General features: G+C 35.4%; 1 protein-coding gene across 4 annotated transcripts in view; it reads right to left on the bottom strand.

Moving 5' to 3' along the window:
* TP63 (tumor protein p63) overlaps positions 1 to 21790 on the bottom strand; it is a 210070-nt gene that overhangs the window by 63120 nt on the left and 125160 nt on the right. For all 4 annotated transcript variants that reach the window (XM_039850671.1, XM_039850672.1, XM_039850673.1 and 1 more), the window contains one exon: positions 9153 to 9407. In XM_039850671.1, coding sequence (XP_039706605.1) covers positions 9153 to 9407 — 255 coding nt within the window. The remainder of the gene's footprint in view (positions 1 to 9152; positions 9408 to 21790) is intronic.

The following is a 21790-nucleotide window of genomic DNA, read 5'->3' as shown; positions in this document are numbered from 1 at the left end:
GTCAGAAATGTAATCCGTAATTACAACATTGTTCTTGTGGGAAAATAAAATTCACTTTTCTAAGAATATAAAATAGTAAAAAAATAAAACAGTAGAGGCAATTTATATTATTTAATATCAGGGCTCTCTATTCATGAATGTGAAAATCTCAAACACAAGAGAAAAAAGCAAGGGAAGGGGGAGATAGAAGGAATATCTTTCTAGCCCAAATTATAATTATTGTAAATTAACTCTTTTGTTACTCAACTAGAGTAACATTTTTTATTTATATAAATATGCATATTTATTTTGCATTTTTTTTAAAGTAAAGTTTCCTTTCACGAACCAATCAAAATGATCACAATTCGACTTTATTACTGGTTTGCTGAAGCGTTACCAATAAAACACTGGGACTCTAAGAAAAAAAGTAACTAACAGTTGCAAGACCCAATTAAACAACTTTTAACAAAAAATTATTTTGCATTTAAATATACATATATATGCATACAATATATTATATATTTTCATTTCATATTTGTTTCCCAGGACTTATATCAATATTGTTTCCTTTAATGTCTGCTTGTAAATGGAAAAGCTTAGAAAACTGCCTGAGTCGTACGCATAGAAATGATCCAGTATTCATGTATTTATGCATGTAAATCTAAAAATAAAAATCCCAGAAAAGATAATAACATATTTTTAGAGCTTCATCTCTCAGGCTCCCAAAGTACTTCATAAACTTTAAGCCTCACAGGAATTCTGCCAAGTAAATACAGTAAGTCCTCCCTTATCGTCGTCATCAACAGGTTTCTTGGAACTGCAGTGAAATGACGTATAACAAAACCAGTCTTACCATAGGCTAATTGATATGAACGAGAGTTAAGTTCTGATGGCATCTTATGAATGTTGTAATGAAATGACTTTGAACGAAATGACATTGTTCAGGGACCTGTTGTATTACAATACCCATTTAGACAGAAAAGACTGAGTGACTTGCCCCAGGATCGCATAGCTTGTTAGTACGTAAAAGTTGTCCTTCTGAGTCCTGTGTTCTAATCTATTTCATGAGCCACACTCTTTCTGTCAGATGACTTCTCAAATTCAAATGAGAATTCTTAAGTAATCATTATTCTTCCTATTTAATATAACTTAAAAACTACTCAAAGAAAATCTTTTGAAATGGTGTCCTCAGCTTATTTGTCACATTTTCATAAGATTTACTGCAAATTATACTGGTTAAACAGCATAAAAAGATAAAACAAAAATAAAAACTAAATGAGTAACCCATGAAGAAACACGTTTGATGAACTTGACAATTCAGTATTAATTCTGTGTAAAACATTTAGAAATGCTGTTCCAAGTTCTTCAGACCTTTCTAATATAATAATAAGGTGGCAAATTGTACTGTTCTTTTTCCCCCCACAAAGAAATCATAAGTCTTCATTATTAGATTAAAACTAAAACGAGAAGGTTCACTTTGTTTGTAAAGTGAGAATTCCTCCCTAATTTATCTCACAATAAATTGGACCCAGGGTCGCTGGCTACCACAGATTTTCTTTTAAATTTCAGCTGAGGGGAACCTGATGAAGGGGTGGTAATCATTATTAAGATCCATGGAAGAGACAGCTGCTAAGATCATTATCTTTAGGCTCTGTGTGCCTAATTACAGGACCCCTCATTCTAAAAACCATTCCATGTCTACAAAACATATGCAGGGCTTCAAAGAGTCTAAGATTTACCTTTCTATTTTATAATAAACTCTTCTTTAATCCCAAAGAATTGGAAGTTGTTGGGCAGAAAGCTATGTTATCTCAAGTATCCGTCTAGTCCCAGTGGCCTGAGTAGACATACTAATTGCTGCTGATAAAAAAAACTATGAGGATTTATTTTATATGCAGTTACTTTTACTCATGACATTACAGCTGATTGCTAAATACCTTTCCTGAGAGAAATACATCTGCCCTTCTCCACCAGAAGGGGTGGGAAATATTATTGCAAGACTTGGTCACACTATGGAAATGGCAAATACTGGGGGAGGCAAACAGGAGAAGGTGCAAAGCTCACACGTGGGAATGCACCAAGAGCAACAATCCCACAGTAAACAGCACACATTACTCAGGGCTAATTTTAAGGGATATCTTGTAGAGCTTAATGATATACGGTTTTTCTGGAGTCATTAAAATTCTTATGACATTATTCTCTGTTTATACCTCAATTTTCAGATGGTTTTTGTTCCTGCACACTCTCTATGTACCAATTAAAAATAAGCCATCAGTTAGTGGGCCGAGAAAATTGATTTGAAGCCCTTTAAATCTCACTGCCCTTTTCTGATTACAGTTTTGGCTAATTTTAGTTAAATTACAGAGATCCATAAATTCTCTAATGACAAAAACAAAAACAAACAAATAAGATCCTTTAGGCAAAGGATCCAATACTGTGTACAGTTATTTTTTTATAAAATAAAAATTTATAGAAATGTGAAAGTAGGAAGGTCATTTATTGCAAGAAAACAAATTGAGAAAAATCTACATTGATAATGTATTGCTTAGTTTTTTGTAGGAAGAGATTAATTTATAAAACTTTTGAAATAAATAAGTATTATTTCTAAATGAGATGTATTTACTAGTAGTTTTTCTCTTAGGTGCTTGCTCTAGTTTCCAGTTATTTTATTTAAACATTATTTTCCTTGTCACCATTAATATATTGCAAGAATGGCATTCATTCTGCCTATTGTTTTGTTTGGTCTGTAATGCTGTACCTCGAAAAATTACTATCATTTAAAGATACAGGGATATTATGTGAAAATCCAGGTGTCTAGCTGTTCTTGAAAAAGTCATCTTTTAATGTCAGGCTTACTTTATCCCATGACAACAGGCTGAGGTTGCAAAGCAGATACAACTGTAGACAGAGTATATAAGCTCATTTTGCCACCATCCCTGTTCTCACCATTTGACTCATCTTTATTGTCTCCTTACTCCCCAAGTGATTTGCTGAACGAAAATGGTCCGGTGATCAGATTCTTGTTCTTGATGGAAATTTCTACAGTGATTGATTTATTTCCCATATTAATTCCACCATTCTGAGAAAGCGAAGCTATAGTGAAAAAAAGATATTGGGTGGCCGGTAATACCTACAACCCCAAACTGACCACTACTAATGAAAACAGAGTAAAGAAGGAAGAGAAAAAGGAGAAAAGGGAGAATGGGAAGGATGAAGGAAGAAGAGGAAGAGCAGGAGAAAGAACAAGAAGAAAAAAGAAAAAAAAAGTGTTTGCTGTTAACCTTTTGTAACAGAAAAAGAAAAGCCAGCTTTGTTCAAATTTGCTATTTATGTTTTGGTCGGTAGTTACTTCTTGTAATATTAGATGCAATAAATCAATATAATTTTTTTTTCTTTTAAATAGAAACTCTAAAATGCATTCAACAAACCACTTGGTATAGTGTAGGAGGGCATAAACATTAGATTTGGCGAAACAGGCTTAACCTAGAATCAATCTAAAGGAATTAGGGCGAACATGCTGATTAAGTTATTCTGGCCTGAACTGGGGACATCACCTCTGCAGCATCTCTTAAAATGGAAATTCATTTATAAATCCAAAACATAGAGTTAAGAAAGTAACATGAACCATCACCAAAAATCTCCTGGTATTTTATTTATGACATTCTTCCTCAATATTCTGAACTAAGAAATAGCTTGGATAATAAGTGAATATGCTCAATGTTATTCATCATGAGAGGAACACAGAAAGGCACGTCTACATGTATCTTGGGAGATTTACAGGACAGCTATAGCAAGAAGTGAAAATAACCTTGTTATAATTAACAAGTGTATCAATGGCAGGAGCCAAGTCTACTTACTGACTTTTCTCACAACCTTCATCGATGAAATCTAACAGCCACTCAATTTTCAGACCAGCTCAAGCCTCAATTAAAGGCTCCAACTTTGAGAAGTGTTTCCTTTGTGAAAGGAAGCTAGTAAATCATATTCATCATTGAAAAGTTTGTCTGTACATCATGTCCTTTGATGAGCTATCCTTAAGAGTCCCAAGATTCCAGTGAGCCATGCAGTGGGCTGGCTTGTGTTACGTTTCTGCAGAGCTGGCAGCCTTATTCTGGAAGTCTTACATTACAGGTAATCTGATGACAGGGAAGGTGAGCCACAGGCACACATCTCAGCCTGTCTGTGGAGCCACGAGGAGCTTATAAGACCCATATGGTGGGATCAATGAAACTCTCCGGGGAACTGGCTGTTCTTTCAAATGCCACCTCCCTAATCTCTCCATTTGCTCAAGTCAGATTCTTCAAAGCTCTATACATGACATGAGGTTGGCATGATTAGGAAAGGCAAAAGAAGAATGTCAGGGACCAAATTCATGGACAGTTAACAAATCAAGGTTAGAACTGAAGGATACTGCTTGGAACTATAATTGTTTCCTTTAACCATAAGAGGAAAACACAGTTTCTTAATAGTTATTAAGGGCCTATTATATGTTGGATATTGTGCTGGACACTATGTCAAGATGCCTGCTCTCCAAGAACTTGAAGTCTATGAAGGAAAAAAGACACAACAGCAAAAAGTGACCATATATCTTAAGGCCAAGATCATTATCTCAAAGTGAGCACAACAGAAAGACACGAACCTGAGGATTTCACAGTATTTGCACACAGATAATACTATGTCCCGGGTTGTGGGGGGGGCGGGGGGAAACAGCTCTCAAAACTGACAAAGGCGTACAAGTCTGATAATCAAGACAAACTGACCTATATTCACAAAGAAACCTCTTCACTAGAGCAAAAAAAAACACTCTACCCCCAGAAGTAGTGTCCTCACCGGCTCTCGATTCTCAAGTAGGTGCCATAGAAAGCTTATCTTTTTCTCAATAGCAATGCCAAGAGCATTCCAAATCAATATTTGAAATTCTTTTAAATGGCCATAGAGTATTTTGTTATATGGCTATGCCACAATTTATCGAACCAGTTTCCCCACTGGTGAGTGTTTAGGCTGCCTCCAGAACTTTGCCACCACAAATTAATATGCTGATGCTTCAGTAAGTGAGGTTTACTGTTATCTTTAACATGTGGAATAGAAAGGTATCCCTATAGATTAAATAGCAGATTAAAACTAAGAAATAAATGCTGGAAGTGTACAGGTCCTTAAATCTGGTCGGGCAGGCTTGGGAAAGGAGTGCAGCCAGCCTGCAGAAGTCTGTCTATGGGAGAGACCGTTATCATCCTATGTCATCTATTCATATATTTAGATAGTGGATAATATCACAGTCCCTGGGGACTGGAGTATACATGCTAATAGCCCAAAAGCACTAAGGAAAAAAAGAAGACATGTCGCTTTGCATTCTTTCAAATTATTACTTGTTGTACAAATGAAACTTTAACAAAACTATAATAAACTCGTGAAACAAAGAGATATCAATTCAGACTCAAAAAACACTTGTGTGCCTATGACTAGCCAAGTGCTAGAAGGTGAGTTTACACATGTCACGTAATCTTCACAAGAAAGTATTAGCATTCCCATTTGTAGGTGAGGAAAGTGAGGTTTAGACAGATTGAATTCTGTGGGCAGGTCCCGTATGCTGCTAGTAAATTTCAGGGTAGAAATCTGCACCTTAGTTTCTCGCCATTTCCAAATAATCATTCTGTCAACTGTCCTATTACTGATGATTCCCAGCGACAACAGTAGACCAGCACTTCATTAAATTAAAGGGGAGGACTTGATAACTAGTGGCAATTACATTGCAGAAATAAGAAAGTCTGAAACGAAACGTTAAATTCAGTGTTGATTTGGGTGTGTGAAAAGAGAATATGGAACAACATTATCACACTTCACTTTATTTCATTGGAAGAAGTTTAAAATAAATACCATATTTTTATGGAACTGAAAACACAATCACATTTGTTATTTAAAACATAGAGAAAGCAAAGGAAATATGCATATATACTTTAAATGTATTAATTGTATTTTGGCAGTAATTCTGAGTAAAACCAGAACTTAAAAGAGAAATCTCGATACGGAAGGATGACAAGTGATAAAATGGTACTAAAAAGATTTTTATTAAAGAATCACCAGAAGTCTATGTAGTAACTGTGGCCAACTCCTAATGACAGCTGCTTCTGCTGCTTCCAGTTTGTGGGCAGTTTTAAAATATAGTGTTTTATTTTGAAAAATTGCTTTAAACAGCACAGATGCCTAAGAATTAGGTGTTGTGTAATATGTCATGAAAAAAGGTCCTCCATCAGTTAGACTTCGGCTCCATACTACTTGTCCCTGTACATCAGTGCCTTCTATTAATCAAGAGGGAAGACAGTCTCAATAGGGCAGTGGAGAGACTTGAACTGGGAGTGAGGGGGGCCTGGGTTCCTCTCTCTCCTTGGCTTGTTATTAGCTATGTAACTAGTACGTCTCGATGTCTCTTTATAAGACTGGGATACAGCCTTGGTTATGAGGCTCAAATAAGATAAATATATGAGAAAACACTTTAAAAATGTGAGGCCTACTCATAAATTAATGATATATAATTTGGGTCAAAGAGTTAGATGCCTCTATGTATAAGACACTGGTGTCCAAGGCTAAGAACTTACATCTTGTCAAGTGATTTCAGTAGCTACTCAGATAGAGTTCAAGTGTGCTAGATTTAGAAGAAATGCACCAGGGCCTAAAATAAATGATTGTGAACAAGAAAGAACTGAATAAAAATATAACGACCATGTGATACACTACTAGGAAAGAATGGAAATCTCATTTAATCAGCTTATTCTGTAAAATCTATATGGTAGATGGTAAACAACTGAACAGAAACCCAGGAAAGACAGAACAGCTTAACTAAGGTCACTCATTAATGGCAGGCAAAATACCTGATTTGAACCTAAGTTGTCCTAAGAATGGTCTATGCTGATTATTAATAACATGTCAATAACATCTCACATTAAGAGAATAGGTTTCACCATACTCATTCTTGTCTTCATTAGAGGCAGACTAAACTCTAGGAAGATGAAGTGAAGGTCACAAACATAATCAAGACAAGAAGCCTGATTTTCTGGCTCCTACCCAGTCCTCTTTGCCATTACCATAGTGCTTACCCCCTTTCTCAGGATACTGTTATCACTGTTGCCATAGGTCAAGAAACTTTACCAGTGTGCTCCACAAAATATTTTCTTTTCTTTTTAACCTACCATTTAGGTAAAAATCTCCAGCCTTTTTTCGTGAGACAATTTACTTCTTTGAGAGAGGGGCTTTGATCAAAGATGGTTGAGAGTTGTGCTAAATCTGAAAAAAAGCCTTAAGATTTCTGTAGGAGGAGGTGGTAAGGAAGAGAGGAGAAAGACCAATTTTAATGTTGTACTTATATCAAGCTCCATCCTTATGGTTCTTAAACCATTTTAGAAGGAAAGTAATAAATCATTAGCGGCCCCAATATTCCCATCATCCTTTCAGACGTGCTTACTCTTAATATAGTGGAGCCTTGCCTGAGTATGCCAAAGAAGAAATGGTCAGCCTTGAAGATCAGTGATTGCAAACATTCAAACTGGTGACTCCTATTCTAAAACACATCGGTGTTCCACTTATAAAATAGTTATTTGATGGTTTTTTCAGCAAAAGATTACTTAGACTGATCAATCTATATTTATTTAAGGCCTATGGTCTCTAAGTTGACTCACCTTTAGTGTCCATCTCCAGGATTATTACTATAAAAGAGACTAAAGATTCTGACACAATTGATAACGCATAGAAGAGAGATTAAGTTTTAAACTAATACTTAGACTTTATGGTTGAAATATGAACCATGACAGAACTGCTTCTCAAACCATTAACGAAGAGCACTAAAATAATTTTTTAAAATTATTTTTGGACCCCCTGACCTGAAATGATGAAAAGAGGAAGAAAGGACACAATCCAGTGGTCGAGGGCAGACTCAGAAACAGGTCCAACTACACAAAAGCCTCTGTTAATTTTAGGGATGTCACCTAACCTCCACATTCTTCAGCTTTCCTCACTACAAGAATAGGAGTTAAAAACATGTGCTACCAAGGTCATAAAGAAGTGAGGACAAAATGAGAAATTATGTTAAAATGTAGTGTCACAAATGCAGATTATTCATAAACTCTGTTCAACTGTATTAAAGGCTGTAGTGAACTGGATACTGTAACATAAAAAGAGAAATGCTTTCCAAAGAAACCTATTTGCCAAAAAGAGTGAAAAAAAGGGTTAAAAAAAATTCTAAAGCTATTTTTATCAACGAGCTGATGATATTTGGAAGCATTTCTATAATCCATGAAAACATTAAATTGTTTGACAAACAGCATGCCACCTTGGTCTTGGGCATTCTTTGACCAGTTAAAACCAGTCTTGTAGGTCTCCTTCCACTCTGCTTATATTTGAGTTTTATTCATGTTATAATACATTACAAAATAAACTTTAAAATAGAATAAACATTCTTGTACCTTTTGAAGTTTTGAAAAATTTTCCACATTCTCTTAGAAAAGTTATACATGGAAAAAAATTTTTCAAATATTTTAAATCAGAATACTTTGGGACTAATTCAGGATTCTGAGATAGTTTTAGAGGCTCTTTTTGGGGGAAAAAATATTTCTAAATGTAATAAAAATACATGTATCAATAAATCATGATTCATGTTATAGAAACTACATGTATAAACAAATTTAGCCCTTGCTTAGAAAATGAGATTTTAATTTCTTGTTTTGATTTTATTGATTTTTAAAATCATACCTTAATGTGACATTTACTTCCTCAAAATAATGACTGGTAACTATTCTACATTCTGAGGACTGCAAGCACATATCTATTATTATGATAATGCTTGTTGGCATAATGCTTTACATTTTTCCAAAAACTTTCACACAAAGGACCTTCCAACAGCATGAAACAGACTAGGACACATCGGCTGAAATTGCTAAGAGCCAGTCAGAATACAGGCCTCTGGTTCCCAGATCTGGGCTTTCCCAAGAGAGACGGCACTTTTTCCATCTCTGGTTCAGTGTTAAATATTCAAAAACTAAATGTCCTTAGAGGACAGGGAGTTTTCCATGATTCAATATCGATCTCTAAGCTTTGATGGTGGAAAAGTCCCTGGGGGATGATGAAGACCCTTGTACTTGGCAGTCAAGTTTAATGGTATATCTATTGGCGCCCAGTGCTCTTACCGTCCAGGTGGCCGACTTGGCAGTGCTGGACTGCTGGAAGGACACGTCGAAGCTGTGCGGACCTGGGTAGTCAGTGTTGGAGGGGATGGCTGGCGACGGCGAGAGGGCGTCGAAGGTGGAGCTGGGTTGCGCGTAGGGCGAGGGCGCCGTGACGCTGTTCTGCGCATGGTCTGTGTTGTACGGGCTGGTGGACGAGGAGCCATTCTGAATCTGCTGGTCCATGCTGTTCAGGAGCCCCAAGTTCGTGTACTGTGGCTGCAGGACACCCAGAAACGCCAATGTTAGCCATTTAAGTTGCAGATCATTGCTCCACAAAATGGCATCATTTGGTGTATGCATTCTGCAGAGCTCAACCTCAGGTCTGTAGCACTTCCCATTCGAGGCCAAATGAGCAATTTGTAATACACAGAAACCAGAGAAGTTTCAGGCGTGTGTGTTTTGTTACGACCTGCACAGATCACACAGCTCTTATACGCAGCCTTTGGAGAGTGTGATCTTCTCAAGAGCCTTTGAAAGTAGAATATGTGCTTATTCACAAACAGGACAAATGTGTCCAGTACTAAGTAGCTGCTGAGGAGTTTTTAGAAATGAATAAATACTGCCTGCTTTTTCGTTTTTTATTTCTTCTACTGTGGTATTCAAATGAGAAAGACCACCTGGTAGATATGTTCTCGAGGGGATTTAAGCACCAAATTATTGTATATAGGACATATAATGTATAGTTTTATAATTCTAAATTTTGTCCCAGGGTATCAAGAGTTTACCCCAAGGGCAAGTTTCATAAGAACTGGAGAGGCATGGGTAGCAGGGCCAGGGAGAGGCAACTAAATATTTTAAAAGGAAACATGCGAGTATATCATCCAAACACAACCACATTTCATTTTTTTTATCTGTTCTTCCATTTTCTTTATAGCAGTTTATTCTTTTCTAGAGTAGAACATGTACAAGACATACCATTGAGTTATGAATAAATTCTATATTTGATATAATGCAGAAGTACATTAGCTCAAATAGCTCTTCTGCCAGATGCGTTTATATGAATGGACCCTACCACAGAGAAAGTACTCAATATGATGTTTATGGAAAGACTTAATTAATTTCTTCTCTGCAAAACAACTTTACGGTATTAGTATCATAGAGGGGAAGCAATTTGCTCAAGCATCGGATAATACACAGAGTAGGGATTTTGAAACCAAATCTTCTGATTCCGAGTCCAGGGCCCTGCCCAGCCATCACAACTGCCAGCCTGCTCAGATAATTCAAGTCATTCCTAAACCTGAGTCAAATCGGATACATTTCCTAAAGGGGCAACCAGCCTACGGCACAGTTTTCCCTTAGTAAAACCTTTTGACACATGGAAATCTCATTGTTTCTACAGGTTAACAAAGGGAAACCAAACCAAAAGCAAGAAGAGAAAGGCATTCCTGTGGTACATATTTTATAAAGGAAATGAGTCGTCTGGCTCTTGGACTGAAATATAACTCTTAAATTTCCAGACTAAGTAAAACTACAGAGAAGAACAAACTTGCAAAGAAACGCTTAAAAAATTGAATTAAACGTTACATTTAATGAAAGTATTTTCCTAAACTTGACATATTTCGCTTTACGTATTTCACTTCCCATGGAGAGGAGAACTGGGCTCTGCCATTCCATTCAGTCCAGAGACCATCTGTCTAAATGTTAACGGTCGCATGCCCATTCCATTACATTTATACATTCGCATTCCACTGCCGAATGCCATGTCCCCATTTGCTCTTCAAATAACTATTAATCTCTTTACACTTATCCCCATGCTGACAAGAGCAGCTGTTTGTCTCGCCTTCTCTCCCTTCTGGCTTCTACAGCTCCTATTCCTCTCCTCTCCTTCATCTCCAACTTCCCCTCTTGACAGGTATGGCAAAACTGCAGGTAAGACAACTAGGGAAGAGAAAAATTAAAACCTGAGGCGTGTTCAAATGCGTCCACACTCCTGGCTAAATTAAAGCTGTTAGGATTCCGAGCCCGCGGCAACTGCCTAGGAAGGGGATTGAAAAGATATTATTTGTGTTCAAGTTAAGGGTCAATATACAAAGCACTCCTGAACGTCCTTGTAGGAATCAGATAATGCTCCCAGAGGCACGTGCTTCCCTACAGCAGTACAATTAGAGAGGCAGCGGTCCCTGACAAAAAGGACAAAGAAACTTGGAGGAGCACTTTCACACTGGCAGTGAAATGCCTGTTGGGCCACCCTTTTACTCCTCCTTCTAACTACACAGAATGGAACTTCGGCTAATTGTAGGCTTGGATAAGAACAAAGAAACAAGGCCCTTTTGAAATTTTTTTCAATATATGTAAAGAGAGAAGTTTTGGGATCCAGGTTTAAAAGCCAGTGAGCAAACACTCAGCGCTTCTTGAAGGACTTAAGAGAAATGAAAACTCCATTTACCTTGGAAGCACAACGGAGACCCCTGAACACTTTGGGTGGACCAAAGAAGCAAAAAGTATATTCCCAAAGTCATTAATAGCCCTGTTGGTGATGATGGGTTTGCTTTCGAATGCCATCATTTTTAATTCCATACAGTTCTAAGTGAAATTTTTTACTTAACAACAACAGTATTTGCTTCCAAAGCTAATGCCTCAATTTATAACTTAAAGCTTTCTCAGGTTTGAGCAAAAAAGCTGTTTACTATCCAAGAAAAAAATGGCAAAACATATTTCAATTTAAAATTTTTCTAAATTTTACTTTAAATAAACAGAAGCCAAGTAGTATACTCAACCATCTTAAAAAATAAAAGTGCATAAAACCAACACTACTAACTTTAAAGTAATTAGCCTAAAACACAAACAACAAACCCACTAAAGAAAGAACTGTAGTATTGGAAATCTACTTGGACTTTCTACAGCTTTACTAAAAATCAGTGTCATAAACCTGCCATAGTAAACAGTTCTTTAGTACTTAATTAAAAAAAAAAAAAACATTTAGTTAACAACAACAGAAGTTTCTTATTTGCTTATTTCTTTGATTTGAAGTGAGAGTGGAATGTTGACAGCGTACGATTGGAGGCAAGGGCAGACCAGAATAGCCACGAAGAACAAGTATTACATAGGCAGGAGCTGAAAAATAATTTGTAGGGCTCGTTGCAGAATGAAAATACAGGGCCTGTTGTTCATAAATTATTAAGAGTTCCAAAATGCTGATAGCAGAGATTTAAACAAAGTATAGGACTCTTCATGATGGCATACTCTGCATGCCTGTGAAGCTAGATTCTGTGCCAGATTTATGTGAATAATATTTATCCTTTATTTTCCACTGAAATGAAGCTGGTGGGATGAAGAGAGCAGTATTGTTCCCCTTCTTTACTGTCAAAAATTTCATAAATACAGAGGGGAGAAACCTGCGTTATACTGGGATGCTAATTTAACGCCTATTTCAAATAAAAACATGACACTTTCCTATAAGTCACAAAAACTGTCCTTGGAAGAACTCTCCAGGGGTTCCATATATCTCACGTGTTTCTTATGTAACAAAACTATTAAAACATTTGAAATGAAACAGGAAGTAAATTGTCCCTTTCTAACCACAAGATATCTTGATCTCAGAATAGCCTTAATATATTCTACAGTAAATGAATGAATGAATGAATGAATGAATGAAAAATGTTTTATATCCATCTTCTCACAACTGAAAAAGGAAAGTCTTCTTTCCACAAAATGTAATAGGCAAACATAAATACAATTTGTCTGATATCTGCTGTAAGCCTGATAAACAATCAATTTCCTCTGAATTCAAACAGATGCTTCATTTCCTATAAAATAACTTTGAAATAGAAGACTAACAGACTGGACTCAGAAAAATAGCCAATATCTGTAGCTGAAATATATTAAAGTTCATAATAGATGAGCTGATCTGACCACATAAAAGATGAAACACACCTTAGTCACAGAGACTTAGTATATTCCAGATAATTACAGAACAGCCCAGGGGGTTTCTGAAACATGAAGCTGGTGTGATAAGTATAGGGATACCCAGGGGCTGAATCTCACACTGTTTGCTTTCATCATTAAGAAAAAAAACAAATATAACTACCATTGCCAAATCTAAGAAGAGTATTTTCTTATTATTTTGTTTTTTTCTCCCCCATAAGTCGTTTTTCATTCTGATAGCCATCCACGGACTCTGATTTATTTCTTCACTAAAATTCAATTTAGATGCTTAGAATTAAAATAACAAGATATATATTTTTTAAAAAAGCAATATAGAAGATTCAATCTTCCCTGACTGGTCACTGCTTTAAAATTGTCCTATAAATGCAATCCCTTTAGTTTTATTTTATTTTTCTTTCCTGGATTCATCGTTTAATGATCTGAAATTCTGCACATATTGTGGGCCTGAATTTTCATCATCTCAGAAATAATGTATCAGTATATATTGCTGTAAACAAAATTTAGTGTTGAATACCTGGGTTTATACTTATTTAAGGTTGGTGGTGCACTTACCTTCCTACAAAAGAATTTAACATCAGAAAAGGATTCCATTCAAGTCATTTGACCAGTATAATGGAAACAGGGACTTAGTTATAATTTATGTTTCTTAAAATCTCAGTCCTCTAATTTATCTGTATAAGGGAAATTTTACAAGTTCTCTTTCCCAGACATTACTATCTGTAATAGCTGATTTATGACAACATGGCAATGATAGCCAGCAATGTATGGCAAGAGGTTAATAAGAAAAAGGAATAAAAGCCAAATCAGGGATAGGAGAGGTTACTCTTGGGATATAGAATCATAATTTATTTACCACAATTTAAATGTTCCCTTGCCACAGAAAATAATAACTTGCCCAAATTTCACTTGGAAGAAATATTTATAACCCTTGACTGACTGCTGATGAGACTAGGGACTTGAACATTCTTTAACACTCCTAACATTCCTGAATGGATCCTAGTCATGCAAAAGAACTCTGAACTTAGACTTGGTGATGTGGGGTCTAAGTCTCACACTAATACTGATGTGCTGTATACCCCTGGGCAAAGAACTTGAACAACTTGCATCTTAGTTTCCTATAGGGAGATTGATTCTGATCATCAAAATATGAAGGTGAGACAATTCTAACATTCTGGTAGATATGACCATCCTCATCCTCAAAGCTCTTTAAAAATGCCATGAGATTGCTTTAAAAAAAAATGATTTTTTTCTTTAAGCCTAGAAATTTAAAATGTTTCACGCAGCATATATAGTTTCCTCAGCTGATATAACCTTTCACCTCAGACTTCGTGGAGGAGCTTTTGTGAACATTCTAAAGCCCCTTCTGGGAAAAGAAAACAGTTTTCTTCATGACCCTGGCTTTACAAGGCATTCATTCGATTATGCTCTAGCAGACAGAACTACATTTTCACCCACAAATATTAGCAGGATAGTGACTTTTCAACAAGCACTGCCTTAGGGAGAAATAGTTGTCATTTTTCAGTCTTCTACCACCTGTGTCACTTCAAAGAATGATAGTTTGTTTTATGCTAGAATTAAACACAATTGACTTAAAGTGCTCCATTCGAGGTCAAGAAGATATTTGTATTATAACGTTAAGTTAGAGTACCTTCTTCCCACCTTAAGAATTTATTTAGCACTACATTTTTCTCAAAAACAGATTTTGTTAGATGTAAAATACTTCTTTGTAGATCAAATGAATCTAAAAGGCTAATGCTTGGAGGTAAAATATATTCAGAATTTATAATAAAATTTAAGAGTAAAGCATTTAAGCACACATAAACCTAGAAAGACAGTAGGCAGAGAACTTGCTAGAATATTTTAAGTTCTTATACAAAATTTCAAGACTGCTTTGAGGACCAAGATTCCATAACTTAGGAGAGAGCTTCCTGAAAGCCACTAAGGCAGACAATGGCGAGTGAGACAAATAAATATAAAGCTGGCTGATCAGGCGGAAAACAATGTCAAAAAATATTATACACAGTATTTGGAAAGCCAGGAAGTGTGAAATGTGTTGAAGTTAAAATTCAATCTGAATGTAGCTAAATTACGTGGTGTAGAGCTCAATTAAGGAAAAATAAACTTGAAATTCTATGATTTCAGTGAGTACTCCCTTCCAGTAATAATAACAAATGAACAAAATTATAATCATGAGCATCTCCATTATGAAAGAAATATACCATTACATACCAAGGAAGCATTGAGCTTAGCAGAAAGCATAAAGGTATAATTTCAATATTCAGTAATTCTTGATCCAGATATTAGAAAAAATATACAGTTTTAGTTTCTATAAAATGAACCAAGAGTTATTTATTGAAGTTAGAACAAAAATATGTTTGAGGATATTTTCTATCTATAACAATCACTGTTTTGATAGATTTATTTAGCAGACATAACAATGTTAAGAGAAGGAAGTATATATATGATGGAAATTTTCAGTGAAATTTAGGCCATTTGTATGGAAAGCATACTACAGTGACTTTAGAAACTCATCAATAATGAATGCTTTGTTGGTTTTTAAAGTGAGTCTAAAATATTTTAAAAGAATTTCGATAATGTATCTGTCTAGTCTATATCAGAAATTATGACTTAAAACAATGGGATGATTAACTGTAGTGGACATTTTACCACAGGGGATAGTTTAGCTCACCAGGATCTGAAACTTAAGACATCTAAATTTCAATAAAGTAATATTAATTTTAGTTGTTTACAAGATTTTGAAAAATGTGAAACATAGTTAACATCCATATTCAATCCTTTCTATGAAAAGAATATGAGCTATTACTACCATTACTATTATAAATACTCTTTCTGGAGAACTAGAAGGGAGAGTATATATATATATATATATATATATATATATATATATATATACACACACACATACATATACATATATATATATATAAAATTTTATATATAAGTATAAAATTTATACTTATATATAAAGTATATATATAAAGTATATATATATAATATATATAAAATTTATAATAAAGTATATATATATATAATTTTATATATAAGTATATATAAAAATAAATAAATAGATAAATACGCTTTCTGGGTCCTTATTGTGTTCCTCACTTCATGTTAAAGTGTTTGCATGTACTTTCTCCGTTTGAGCAAGGTGGCATTATTACTTCATATTTTATACATATTTTATAGATAAGGAAATTGAAGCTCTACAAGATGAAGTAACTTGCTCAAGGTAGTATGTGACAAAGCCCAAATGTGAAACCAGTAAATCTGGTTGGAGAACCCGCTTTTTTAAGTATCCTCATTCTGATTGCATGTCCATTGGAGTCACTCAAATTTCTGCCTGGAATTTTTATATAAAAGTTATACTCAATGCAAGCATGCCTCTTTTATATCTAAAGAAATGTTTTCCCTTCATTAAAAACAAGATATAAAACTTTAACCATTCCTAGATTATGTGTAATTGCAAAAAGAGACTGAACTCCTTGGGCTACCACCTGAAATTCACTACAAATGTGATCATGTCACTGTCAAGCTTGAATACCTTGAGTGAGTTCCAACTCTCTTAAAATAAAGGCCCCAGTCTTTAAAATGGCCTATTCTGCAATATATGAAACTCTCTCTTTCACTCCCTAAAGAAAGACCAACTAAGCATTCTTATAGGTTTTTAAAAGCGAAAAACTCCTTCATTCCTCAAGCCTTTTGCAAATGTAGTCTGTTTCTTCATTCACCTTGCAGCTTTTAGTTTCAACGACATCTCTCAGAAGTCTTATTTGCTCACATAGATATTCTCCTTTGTTTCACACTGTCATAGCACTCTTTCTCTTTACAGCATATAATTATAATTGAAATTAATTATTTGTATTAATTTTTAATGGATTTCTCTGCTAGACCATAAGTTCATGAGCTATTATATCTAGCATGTTTAGTGCTGAGTCTCATATCTGGAACAGTGTCTGAGACACAGTAGGTGCTCAAGAAATATTTATTGAAAGAATAAATGCAAAATCTTTCAAAATAAAGATCTCTTTCAGAAAGTATCTCTTATATTCTGACATAACTAAATATCGATTTTTATGCTGAAGTAAGTCTGTCTCCAAATTGGATTCATCTCTGTATGTATGACTGCCAGGTGAATGTTACAGTGCATCTCCAAATAATCTCTGTGACCTTTACTTTGTATTTTACATTGTTTTTTTGTAGGTGGGAATTGTGCTTTTAGTTTTAACTTTTATGGGAACTAGTAGCAGAATAGCCAGTCCTGTCACTCACAAGGCAATGAGTAATACTTGGTAGCTCACACCTAGCTGGGAAGTTTATTAATGAGCTTCTACTTCCTTGAAGCAAACACATGCACATTTTTGTGCCAAGGCAGTGTTTTTTCTCTGATGGTCTAGATTTTGTTTCTAATGTATCTAGGTCAACAATAAGAGTCTAAATCTTTATGGTCATATAATTATTCATTTCCTATCGATGGTACTTGTGGCCAAGTGTAGGTTGCTTAGGAAAAACACTACCCAGAAAAAAAGCTTTGAGTAAAACATTACTTTTTGGTAGATAGACCACAAATTGGTCCCTCCCTCTTTAATGTCCATGATTTTCTGCCCAGTTAGCCAGAATTCAGTTTAGAATAATGCCATAATTAAGGGCTTATGAATGTATGTTTTGAGGAACTGAGATTGTAGTTTATCAGGCTTACAAACCATTTCTTGCAAATGGTCTGAATTTATGACTTCATTTTCCAGACTTGACAACACACTCAGAGGTTGAAACACTAGTGTTTGTTTGCAAATGGAAAACTAAAGCATGAGACAAGGAGTATATTTCTCAGTCTTATATTCTATACATATTCAAATGAGGAGCACTGTTTCATAAGTTCTAATTTGCTTTTGCTTGTCAAGTTCTTCACAGATTGCTACATTTTTTTATTATATTTGAGTTAATTAAAGTTTTTAGTTATTTACTATGCTTCGTAATTAGACATGTTGACTTATATAACACTGGACTGTTCCTTTAAGCTGTCACTTTTAATTGCAAAATAAAACAGAAATTTCCAACTATGCAGAAAACATGCCTTACTTTGAAAGACACTCATCTATTTTTTTCATTCTGTTTAGCCCATTATGAAAGTAACGATCAATCAATCAGTTTAATAATTACAACAGCTCATTAGTGTCTTATTTGAACAGAAAAAGAATGGGACACCAGGGTTAAGAGCAAAATGACACAAGATTTCCCAGACATCCTTTAATAACAACACCATAGAAAATAAAAGAGAAAAGTATTTGCAAATCATCAAGCTGTTCGCCCAGTGCAAACCAACCAGATCTCTGGTGATGATCAAGAGACATGCAGGGGAGAAAATGAATCAAGGGAACAGTGTGGGAGCAAATAAACACTTAAAAATGGACTGCAAAGCCAGATAAAAATCTAATCTGTTCAGTTTTTTTAAAAAAATCAAACACATTCTCTGTCCTCATGGGCAATCAATTAAGTGAAAGCAGCACACACTTTACACTGTTTACCTCTGTTAGAGCACAAGTCATTCCTTACTCAAGAAACTGCCCTGTCTTTTAAAAACTTTCTTGCCACTTGAAGTATGGACATAAATAAATACCTGGGCTCATTACAAAAACAAAACAAAAAATCCCTTGCAAGATGTCAAGGAAAACCATATGATTCATTACATACAGGTAAAGTCAGGGCTTGTACAATGCGTGTGATTGCTTGGCTTTTTGCACCGGCTATTGTGGCTATTTAAGAAATACTTACAAAAAGCCATTTCTTTAAGTATTTACAACATGCCATGTTGTTATCTGAAGATACCCCTTCAAGCATACCACACATCCTCTACCCTCTAGGAGTCTTCGGTCTAGAGGTGGGAAAAAGGCATCAGGTCCACATGGAGAGTAATGAGGGAGGAACAGAGAAGCACAGAGTTCAGAGGAAGAAAGGGGAATTATTCAGAATAGGGGGATCTGAGAAATGTTTAAGGGCGAAGTAACCCCTAAGCAGAGGCTTAAAAACAGGGAAGGATTTGACCTGGAAATAAATATTTGGGGCTTGGTGTTGGATTACAGAAAGAAGGCAGAAAAAGTCTCTTCTCTGAAATCTTACTGTTCTGAATTTCAGCCTTTCAAGCTCTTTGAGACTGTCTATTGAAATGATTTCCCAGGCCTATAGCTTATAAAGGGCATTCTACCTCACCCAGTGTTACCACTCTGTGTGTGTCTTGTGGAGTCCTCAACCTTAGTCTGGTGACAGAGTCTCACATGGTCTATTTAAAAGTAATCAAGCCATTCCCAAAACATCTGATGTTGCCCTTTGAGAGGGTAATGGTTTTCCTTTTAATTCTAACTCCATCAATAGAGTGACACTAATCCAGACTGATTTGAGTAAACAGGGCATATTCCCCATTGTCTCTGTGATCTGAGAAAGAATAAACTTGAGAAAGATCACTGCCTGGATTGGAAATGGCCCCTTTGGGTGTTTTGCGCAAGCTTAAAAGGAAAAAGTAAATGCCTGTACAGAGTTTTTTCCAAGGCAAGCTCACTTTAGGGGTGGTAATTCTCATAGGGGTATTATGCTAAACTGCACCTATTAGTGGCTTTAGCACCAATAAGAAAGTAGAACTATTTCTTTTGTAGTGTTTCCAGAAGAGCTGGCGAGAGTGTTTCATAAATTTCCGCCTCTGGCAACACACCACAGTTTGACTCAAAATTTCCTCTTTCAGCTTTTATAAGGATTTTTTTTTTTTTTTTTGTGGCTATTTAAGAAATACAGACAAAATGCAATTTAGATCACAATTTTTGCACGAGATATCAATTTACACTCTACACTCATCCACTACATTCCAAAAATGTTTTATTCTGGCCAGTTATTTCCTCTCCTGAAACCAACATGTGCTTTATCTAAACACCAGTTACTTAATTTTAAGTTGACAGGTGAATATTATGTGGTGAAGCCATCTTAACTTCAATCTACAGGACAGTCCTATTGTAGTTTGTCTTTGGAAAAGAAACATAAATTGTGTAAAGTTAGTCATTATTAAACATGAAATAAAGAACTATCCAAGACTTTTTGGAGGTCGAGAGATGGAAATGAATCCTTTTGAATAGTATAGGTGGGCTATATTATCAGTTCAAACAAGAAAATCAAAAGTGAGGAAGTATAAAGTACTTTTTCTGAAAAGACTTTACAGACATTTCATTTAACTACTTATTTCTACAAAGGAGGTTGTATAGCGAGGTGGTAGTTTATGGAAATTCATTGTTTCTCCTAATGTCTGCACAGAGTTAAAAGCAAGACAATCGTGTGCTAACATTGGATAATTTTCTAAATCCACTTTATGCATGTGGAGGGTTTGGTTGGTAAGAAAGAGGAAGAAATGAGCTACAAGCTTGGACATTCCTTCATTTATCCTAGAGCCCAGTTCTCCTCCTACCTACTCTCTTTGCCTTTAAATCAAGTGACTGAGTTTCCTCCCATATAAACTTACCCTCTTCTACCTCGCTATTATCTCTTTAATAGCCTGAATTTTCTTCCTGGGTGAAATAGAAGTAATGAAGGAGATTGTGAGAGGACAGGATATTAATATGGTAAACACATGTTTTCCCTCAATATTTCTGTTTAAATCTTAAATGCAAATGTGTATCCTTGTACAAAATAAAATTTGAAAAATTTCTGGTAAAGATTTTTATGTTTCAAATACCAAGATCTTGATTTTTGTTGGGAGTGTTGTTTGTTTAATTTCAGAGATTGTTTGTTTCTTCAATGGGACATTCATATTTGCTTCTGCTCTATCATTTCCCAGTTAAGACTGGGAATTCTCAATCTTTGACAAACATCATACTTCGTATATTGGCTCACATTTTGCTCCAGGATTACTATTTGCATTTAGAGCAGTGACCAGAGAATAAAGTTTTCTTGTCCTGATTCAAGATGGCTATTTAACAAATAAAGTTGATACTAATTAACACAGAGACTCAGTCTGGATTTTGTTCCCAGCTTTGATTAATTTTAAAGAATGTAATTACTGGATCCCTATGAGGGTAAGTCACCTTATCTGTCTCAACAGAAGTCTAAGGAATGAGAACAGGAAACCCTCATCTTCGCCAATGCAAGCAATCCTTTGGGCTAATTCTTTTCCCTCCCTGTATAATGCCTCTTATTATCCCTGGAGCACACAGAAAAAGTTTTCAAACTTGAATTCTAAACACTACCCGTGCTTTCAAAATATGCACCTATTCTAGCTCCTACTGAGATAAAAGCCCGTATCATTTTTTGTTGCTCTTTCTACAAAATCTTTCCATTTTGACACATGTATTGAATACGGATCAGTGTTTAAATCAACATTTTCTTTCCAAGTCAATATACCATACTCTTTTATCTGGTCCTGTACAGTTCTTGTATTTTTTATTTATTTTCTACCCCTTACACAGAATGACCTTCTTCCCTTCCCCCTGGGCTAAATTCTGATCTTTAAACTATGTGAAATATGACCTTTGCCATGAACAGTTTGAGGCCATTTCAATGTTTTTGCGAATTTTGGTGTATCTTACGAGAAGGTATCTTACCTTGTGGTGTCTTTTGTACTGGAGTCATTCTTGAACACCTTCTATGCATTCTAGTATTGTGAATTCTCAGGGGCCAGTGATTGCAACTTAGTAATTTCAGCATTCTTTATGGTCCCTAGC

This window comes from Pteropus medius, unplaced genomic scaffold, assembly GCF_902729225.1.
Source record: "Pteropus medius unplaced genomic scaffold, Ma_sr-lr_union100, whole genome shotgun sequence".
In the NCBI taxonomy this organism is placed as follows: domain Eukaryota; kingdom Metazoa; phylum Chordata; class Mammalia; order Chiroptera; family Pteropodidae; genus Pteropus; species Pteropus medius.
The sequence above is the reverse complement of the archived record's forward strand: the minus strand, read 5'-3'. Positions and strand labels throughout refer to the sequence as shown.